The sequence below is a fragment of the Crocodylus porosus genome, unplaced genomic scaffold (assembly GCF_001723895.1).
Source record: "Crocodylus porosus isolate Cpor-Errol unplaced genomic scaffold, CroPor_comp1, whole genome shotgun sequence".
NCBI lineage: Eukaryota > Metazoa > Chordata > Crocodylia > Crocodylidae > Crocodylus > Crocodylus porosus.
The window spans coordinates 2,808,760-2,818,176 of NW_017728949.1; the positions used below are offsets into that span (position 1 = coordinate 2,808,760).

The 9,417-nt window shown below is 43.1% G+C and overlaps 1 protein-coding gene across 1 annotated transcript in view; it reads right to left on the reverse strand.

Moving 5' to 3' along the window:
- Nucleotides 1-264: 264 nt before the first annotated feature.
- Nucleotides 265-9,417, reverse strand: part of TMEM237 (transmembrane protein 237) — a gene marked incomplete at its 5' end in the record, with an annotated part of 34,635 nt that continues 25,482 nt past the window's right edge. The window contains 6 exons of the mRNA XM_019553502.1: nt 265-590; nt 2,009-2,130; nt 5,494-5,587; nt 6,155-6,228; nt 6,618-6,809; nt 8,653-8,776. Coding sequence (XP_019409047.1) covers nt 523-590; nt 2,009-2,130; nt 5,494-5,587; nt 6,155-6,228; nt 6,618-6,809; nt 8,653-8,776 — 674 coding nt within the window. The remainder of the gene's footprint in view (nt 591-2,008; nt 2,131-5,493; nt 5,588-6,154; nt 6,229-6,617; nt 6,810-8,652; nt 8,777-9,417) is intronic.

Here is a 9,417-nt window from a genome sequence, read left to right on the forward strand (position 1 = left end):
GGCTGCCTGCCAGCTAGCCCTATGCTGAAGCACCCTCATGTCCCAGCCAGCCCCTCTGCAGCACAATGAGCCCCCCAGGGTCCCCTGCCAGCCTGGGCTGCTCCAACCCGGCTCAGTGTGCTGCAGTCCTGACCATACATTCAAATGGCATGTCCATGAGCAATAAACTCTAGAGCAATAAGTGCATTAAATTGCATGTGTCGATGCATCCCATCAGTCTCTTTCACTGGCTATGTCAGCAGTAGGTTTACAGGGCTACTTTTGTCTCTATTCACTAGAAAGACTTTGCTTCATCAAAAAAAAGAAAAGAAAAGCATTATAAAAATTGTATAGACTTATTTTCAAGTATCTTGGTAAATTTAAAAAATAGCATAGTTAAAATAAAAGATCTGCCATAACAAATATGTACATTATACAAAAATACAAATTTTGCTTTGTAAAAAACATATATAAAAGGTATAGTATACATAATGCATTACACCATCAGTCATAGCTAGTGTATTTGAAGATGCATTTTCTGCACTATGACTGGACTTTGGAGGTTTTATCTAAGGGAGGAAATTCCTCTACTTCATCCTGAAACATCAGTTCTGAAAAAGAAAAAGAACACAATTTTAAAGACCTTCTACTTAAAAGCCTACAAACTATTAAAGAATATTTTCTCCTGCTTTCCACTGAACTGTCTCATCTTTTGAAGATTTATACCAACACATATGCATCACTATCTCCACCCAGCACCTGTTGCAATCCAAACCACAGCATAAATTATTTCAGATGGCAATTAATCCCACACAGTAGCAGGATCCCCCATTTAGTCTGAAGGCAATATTATACTATGCTATGTTACTTTTTAGCCAAAGATTTTAAAGACTGCAAGCTAGATTTTTGAGTTGTTACTCCACTCAAAAAAGCAAATGATACCAGAAGAGGGAATAAGGTAGAGCAGGTGACTGCAGTGCAAGAAGTTCTTAAATACTGTTAGAAAGTAATCTGAAAAAACCATACGAAGGTGTCCTAAGTCTCCAAATTACTATCTAAGGTGATGGTCTGGCACATGATCAAAATTTATGACACCTACATACCCCATGACTAAGTCAGCGGACTGGGAGGATTAAAGGTGAAATTAAACCACCTCTGCCTCATGATACCAGTACCAATGGGCACTAGTCCCAGTCCCTACCACAGCATATTAGAATACCAGCTTCTAGGATCTGCTTCCCAGTGAGAAAAGAAAACAGTGTGCTGCCCTCAGCAGTACCACCTAGTCTGGGTTTCTGCTCCTTTAGGTCAAGAGATTTCAGTACATTCTGGGATGTAAAGTTTGCAAACATATACTTCAGTATATAATTTGGTTAACATACAACAAATACAGCAGTAATGGAATGGGAGGGAAAGACCCAGGCTGCTGGATAGAAGACAGGAAGTTCTAAGGAAAAATTTAGAGCCTTCTATTATGCTGAAAAACATGTTCCCTAAACTATTACCTGCATGTATTCAGCTTAGGTCACTTGTGGAAAATGGGACCATAAAACAGTGCAAAAGAATTTTCTAGCATTTAAGCACAATACATCATTTTCAAGTGCTTGATGAAATATTGTTTAATCAAAACTATTTTTCCTTTCACAGAGGAAAGGGTAGACATTTTAAAACGCAGCTTAATTCCCCTCAGCTCGGGCATACAAGCAGTCAGATATTATTGTTTAAAACACAAATATTTTTCTCCATTCTTACAGCATGCAAAAATGACCAATTATATCTTCAAACATTTTAAAACAAGTCATCAGAGACCAAACATGGATATTTCATTCCAAAAGTGAACACTTTGGAAAGCAATGGACAGAGAAGGAAGAAAAAAAAAAAACAAATTTTTTTTGTGTTTTTGATCACTAATTATAGTAATGATATGCTTTGTTCTGTGCTCTGAAGACAGAACAAAAATGGAACTGGTGAAGCCTAAATAAAGGAACACACAAGTCTCCAATCCTCTCCTGGGCCTAATGTTCCTTACCTTCACTGTGATCTAGATCTGGCTGGTAAGATAAGATGACCCAGGACATCCCAACTAAAAGAGCCACTACCAGATTCACCACAATCCAGGGCTGAAGAATCTGTTCCAGAGTATCTGCCATCCTGAGCAAAGTACACATAATTATAAGTGAAGGCTATATGGATGCATGCATAATGTTATAAACACTTCTACAGTGAAACACACACCAAAGAATCAAATCAAATGCTAAACAAAATCATTTCATTCATCATGCCCTAAAAGTCCTGGGCTCAATGGAGTTGCTGGGGAGAATGCATGATGAAAGCAGGGACCCTCCCTACGTGGTACAAAATGTTAAATTACAGATTTCAGCAAAAAGGCTCTTTCCTTAGTTACACAGCTAAAAATAAGAAGAAAATTAAATACAGTTTCCATCATGCTAAAAATTAACAATGTGCCTCAAGATTTCATACTAAATCCTGGGTTCTTTAATATGTTTACTAACATAGCATACAGGGGGAAAGGCAGTGAAACAGCAAAATCTGCCGATGAAACAGTTGTTTAGGTGAGAGAGGACCAACAAGGACTACAAGGAACTTAAGAGAGACCTAAGCTAGCAGGCAAGTCAATGACAACATGACCTACAAATAAAATACAATGTGAACATTTCTGTTCCTTCTGTCTCATCATACAAAAACAAAGATGCATTCAGTACAAACAGGAGAAGTTCACAGAACTTTTCACTTTTATAAATACTTTTTTGCAACAAAAAATGTAAACCAGTTGATTCTATTAAGTCTAGGAAAGCTCAACAAGAACAAACAAACAAACAATGAAAAAGAAAGTTTTTCTGTTTTGGAAAGATAGATGTGTTGCAGGCTATGTCGGACCAGTTTTGGGGAGGCAAAGTCTCTGAAAGATAATGATTTAATTGGAAAATCTAAGGGAATAAGAGGTACTATGAAAAAGTGTTTTTTTGCTAATGCCAACAAAACTATGTTGTAACTATGCCAACATGAGCCATCACCAAGCCCTGGGCTTAGCTTTACTGTATCTCACTAATGCTTAAAAGAATTTTACTGTGTGGGTGGGATCATTCTAACATTATAAAAGCCTTAGTCAGTCTGTCTGTCCATAACGCTTTATTCGCACTCTGATTGGCTGACTGAAACAATGAGAGGGCTCCAAGAGTATTTGGACATGGCATGGACATGGGATGGAGCATTGGGGGAGGCTGCAGCAGTGGCGACAGAGCAGGGGGGGAGTGGGCCCTTTCCCTTCCTCTCTGTTCCTTCCCTCCCTCAACCAGAGGAAAAGCATGGGCGGGGCCAGATGCAGGTGGATGCAGAGTTGCCAGGGCCCTGAGAAAAGCCAGCAGGGAGGGGGAGAGATAGAGGGGAGCTGGGGAGGCATGGTGGCGGTGCCCCGCTGCTGTGCCCTGACAACAGCCCCAAGTGGGGGGGAATGGGCCCAGCCTAGAAACAGCAGGGGTAAGGGTAGGGGAAGTGGGCCCATTCGCCCCCTCCTCCGACCAGATGAGAAGCAGGGGCAGGGCCAGACGTGGGACTCCGTCCGCACCACCATGATGGTGGGCAGCGCACCACCCCACTGCCACCGGGCCCCTACAAAAGTCAGCAGGGAGGGGCACGGTGATGGCTCTCCACCACTGCCATCACTGCCGCTGGGCCCTGCCAACAGCTGGGAGGAAAGCAGAGAGGGGAAGGAGGGGAAGCAGGTGGACGTGGTCGGGTGGACCAGGTCTGGATTTGGAGGGGGCGTGGGGGAGCACAGACAGACCCAAAGCCTGTGTCCCTGCCCCCCAGTCATTCTTGACTGGCAATTGGCTAGTTAATACTATATTTTCTCATATACAAGACACACCCTTTCCACTCCAAAATCCAGCTGCTGGAAATTTGGGTGTGCATTATAAATGAGAAAATATGGTAATAGCAGTTTTTGACTCTGTAGAGGTAGGGGAGCAAAATTAATTTTGTAGTGCTGCAGGTGGAATTCCTTAAGCTACTGGCTGTGGACACTTTTCCTTTCCTCCAGCATGTGCAAAGGCTGCTACTCAGTAGGTGTTTCTACATATGCACTTTACTGAGGAGCTCTGCAGTATAGCATCACCCCATCTACACATGCACCAGGTACGCACCAGTATTAGGACAAAGTAAATTAATTAACTCCACCAAAAGATAGTACTGTTGGGAACAAATTTTGCCTGGTCAGCCCTGCTGAGTTCGGAGCTGACCCCCTGTGTCCCCTGCCAGCCCAGGGCTGTTCTGCCCTGGCTCAAATTGCTGCGGTCTGAGCGCATGTGTAGACACTGCACCTGGAAGCAGTTGACTCCAGCTTGAATTGCTCTGGAGTTTACTGCTGCACACTGACAGCACATGTAGATGCACCCAGTTACTAGTATTTAGCAGTGTTTTCCAGTCTTTTTCAGGGGCATGCTGTATGTGAGAAAATAGTTAGTGCTGTAAAAGTGTTACCTAATATACAGCTACTTGTTACATTATTTTAGAATACTTGCTCAATTTTTTTTTAAACTACTACTGGCCTTTGGATTTAATAAGAGAGTTTTAGCTGGATTCCTGACATAGTAAATGAAAATCCAATGGAGGGAAATTAGGATCATAATGGAAATAAAAAACCTACCATATGAGAGAAGTCTGGAAAAGTTTGGTTTGTTTCACTTAGGGAAGTGAAGGATGTCTAGAAATCCACGAAGGGGATAAATAGTCAAAAGGGAGAAGAGCCATTTATCCTAAATGGCACTGTGGGCACAAACATACGGGTAATATACTGATCAAAAATGTATTTACACTGGAAACGAGTAGGTTTCTAGCCATCTGAACAGTGAAGTTCTGGAAGGAACATGCCACGGAGTTGTGAGGGCAAAAACCCTAACTGCTTCTGAGATGGAGCTTGATAAATTTAAGAAAAGGATTACATGATGTGATGCCTGCAATAACAGAGACCTGGACTGTGACCCAGGAGCTCCCTTCTGGTTCTATATTCCTATGAAAGAGATTCAATGGACTTTGTCAGGACACTTGTTGGACAGAACAGAGAATCTTCTCAAGAAAAGACATTGGCACTTCCCTAATTTGTCTGCACATTGAAACAAAATGAACAGCCCTCTCATGTGACAGGCCACCAACAAACAAATGTCTTCAGATAGCTTCTGAATTTGATGTCTCAAGACAGAGCCAACAAGCCTGTATTTTTGTTTAGTACAATGAGTGCATTTGGTCAGCAAGACAGACTGAACCCAATCTTTGGCACTGCCAAGCAATCTTATTTCTCTCTGAAGCCATCAGGGACTCAGTTTAAGGTTTCAAATGCCAAAATACTAGGACAGGCTTAGTAACAGAAATGGCAGTTTAAGATATATAACACATGTCCTTGTTAATCCACTGATGTTGTAAGAATTCCTACAAGGATATATGGCACTATTAACAATTTGAGAGGGGGAAAAAAGTAATGCTGTTCAGATTTCCTACCAAAGGCTGCCATTCTCTGAAGGTGGTGTGTAAAGGTTGATTCTGTCACTTGTCATCTGCTGGCTCAAAGACAAGATGAGAGCTGTGAAGTACACTGGAAGTAATGGAAAGAAATTAGAAAACATTCACTGGGTGGGACACAACATATTGTCTCATCCCAAAACAATGAGCATTACCATGCAGTCTCCCTACTACTCCACTAGCTCCTTAGAATGTGCTCTGTTTTATGAGCCCATTCTTCCTGCTCTTGAATACTCATCCCCAGCACCTTCAGTCTAGCTTCTGAACTCTGGACTTTACCATCCTGACCAAGGGCACTAGCAACCTGCTGTCCGCATCAAAGAGATATATCACTATTTCTGTTTTACTAACACTGTGTGCTGCATTCAGTAGGGTGAAAGTAGCATTATGAAAGGGAAAGAAAAAGGACTGAAAAGGTACAGAAGTCCCACAAATACTCACTCTACAGAAAGCTATACAATATTAAAAATTCTCATCCCCCCAATTTAGCAGGGTAGATTTGAGAATGATTAGGGAAGAAGATCCTATTAACAGAAGTGGAAATTTCCCATTGAAGCTCAGCACTGAAAATGCATCCCAAGATACCTACACTCAGTAATTTTCTGCTATGGAACAACACTGCAGTCTGTTGAATACTCACAAAAAGAGGCTACTGCTGCTGGGTCCAGGGTAAGAAAGCCACGCACTGCTCCTGATACTTTAGCCAAGTCAGTCCTGGATATAATAATATAAAGAAAACCTTTTATCAGATACTGAAGCATGGAGTAATTGGCTCCTTGATGTGCTTTACTGCTTTATTAGCCACATTTGCAAAATGCCTCTGTATATATCCACTACGTTCCCTTAGTGCCAAAATAACAGTATCTGCATATGTATCTGCACACGTCTGCACACGCACACACACATACAGTTCATATAATGTTTCTTTATAACTGTAAAACAAAGTACAAAATAACTGCAACAAATTAAGAAATATCCAATAGTACATTACATCCCAAGCTAAAGAAATCTCACAGAGCAAAAAAATGTATAATTACAGAGATGACTTGGAGAATAAAATGCACTCAAATTATACAGTTTACATAAATGCACAGGTATCTTACCTGTCAAAGGCTGAGACTGTACTGATAGTCAACAACAGGTAAGAAAGACACTGTGCAGGGTATGCTAAAGTCTTGTATTGTTGTAGTAGGTTTGAGAGAGCAGACAGCTGGCTTCCTGCTAAAAGGTAAATTACAATGATGTTCCACACAGCATATCCAGCAAGGAAGCCATGAGTAAAGAGGCCAATCACCCTGAAAAGACAATGTTAGCAAAGTCTTTTATGATAATAAACTGAGCAAAAGGTAAAGATTCAGATTCTCATAAAACATAAATGTGGAAAAGCCCTGCAAGATTATCCACTCCATCACCTTGACAATGCAGATTTTTTTCTAGTGCTTTGTCCAGGTCAGTTTTAAAAGTACCAATTATCGAGCTTCCATCTCTTCCTCTGCTGAACATCTCACAAAATAATTTTATTTTAATGTCCAGAATAAACTCTATCTCTGATAGAGCGCTTGTTCTGTAAAATGAGGAAGAGCATTTTGTGTCTGAAAGCTTGTCTACCGTCTTTCCCAATTACATAGTTTGTTCAACAAAAGGTATTGCCAAACTTCGTTTCTCACATTCTCCCTGGATTGTCATGACTACAATAATACAATGGTTTTTTTTTCTTGGAAGCTGACATTCTTAGTCCAAAAGTACTGCAATCTGCTAGAGGGCTGTCTGAGAAGGATTACACTTCATCATTAGAATTTTAGATTATCAGTTCTGCATTCATCTATTGCTGAATCTGCCTGTAACAGGAGCCAGAAGGCTCCTGTTACTTTAAAAGGAGGCAGCAGGCTAAGTTAGTTATGTGGGCCTGCAGCAGCAAGAACAGTTTAATTAAAAGGGGACACTCCCGCATGTGGTTGGGGAGCTACAAGACAGAAAGAGGGCAAGGCTCTGAGGCATATAAACCCAGGGCCTGAGCCACAGCAGGCAGTCAGACCTTGCATGCTGCAGACAGAGAAGCCCCCCAGGGAAGCTGACTGCAGGGAGAAGGCCTGTGGACACCCAAGCTACCCACAAGGGAGAGTGAGCTTAGCACTGGGAAGTACAGCTTGGGGTAGGGTACTGACCCAGAGTAGAAAAGGATTTTGTGGAAGCAGTTTGCAGATATTTCTGTTATGCTGATATTTATGTCTGTTTAGCACTTAAGAACTGAGTTGTAGCAATGGGGGAGGTATTGAGGCCATAGAGGGGTACCTGGTAGGGCACTCGGCATCAGGCAGCTTAGCCTCGGTCAGGGACTAGAGGGCTGAGAAAGCAACCAGCCTGGCCCAGGTTCAAGGACCAGAGGATTGAGGGTAGAATAAGTAAGCATTCCAGCCTGGGTTCATGGACCAGAGGACTAAGGGCAGAGATAGTGAGAGCAGCCTGGCCTGGGATTAGGGACTCTGAGGGCTGGCCCAGAGTGCAGGAGACAGGAGCCCAGGAAGGGTGGAAGCACCTGCTTGGGGCCAGCAGCTCAGAAGCTGAGGTCCAGGACAGTGGACCTGGGGCTAGTAGGGCCAAGCTAGAGGAAAGGGTCTGAAGACAAGGCAGAATCCCAATAAAGGTTCAAGGCTTGAGGAGCTGAGGCCCCCTGCCCCACCTCCAACCATTAAGTAACATCTGTGAGACCTGGGTATGACCACAGGGATGGCTGAAGGTCACAATTATTCCCCCTAAGGCACAACTGGAGTTGCCCTAAAGGTGAAACCCACCCTGTAGGGTTTGAGGCGGAGAAGCCTGGAAGATTGTACATCAAGGAAAAACACCTTCAAAGAGGCTACCCCAGCCTCCTGAGGCAGCCTCCCCAGTTAAAAGAACCAAAGATCAAGTCACGGCAGGTGAGAGATAGGAGTAAAAAGGGAGACAGGGGGGCATGGGCAGGAAGGTCTGACTGTGAGGCTCTGTCAGACCCTGAGTGGATTGCCTGAGCCCGTCACACTGCCCAAAAGAACTAACAGGTTCAAGTTTACTAGGTAGAAAGAAGGTGCACACCAACGAGGCAAGAGTCCCACAGTACAATCCCATTTTCTTATGTCAAACTGTTGAACTATCGGATACCTGAAACCCCGGTGCACTGAGAGTGCTACATCTTTGGTGGTCCATGAAGCCTTTACATCCATAAATACATCAATATTTTCTGTGGTTTTAATCAATTCAGTGCGGTCAGCTGCTTGGAAACGTCCTGAAGAGAAAAACAAAAATTGAATCAATTGTGGAAATCATTACTCCTTCTTATTATGGCACTATAGAAATACATAGGCCTTGTCTACACTAGAAAATGTCACCAACAGAATTTCTGACAATTTATTTCTACCACCATAGCTATTTTGGCCATGAATGCTGCTAACAGGCTGCCTTTGCCATTGCAGTGTGTCCTCACAGTACCAGGTTGCATCTGCAAAAGACATGTAGGTATGCACATGCTCCATGTTCTCTGCATCTGGACAATGCTGGAAATGTTTCATAGTTTCTAGGGTTGGAAGGGACCTGAGTAGATCATCTAGTCTGACCCCCTGCCATGTCAGGAAAGAATACTGGGGTCAAATGACCCCAGCAAGATGTTCATCTAACCTCCTCTTAAACACCCCCAGAGTAGGAGCCTGCACCACTTCTCTTGGAAGCTGGTTCCAGACACTAGCCGCCCTGACTGTGAAGTAGCGCCTCCTGATATCTAACCTAACAGTGACTCCTCCAATGCCTGCTGATCCCCCCGACGGGTTTATAACAGGCCACAAGATCCTCCCTCAGCCTTCTCTTTTGGAGGCTGAACAGGTTCAGGTCCCGTAGCCTCTCCTCATAGGGCCTGCCCTGCTGTCCCCTGAT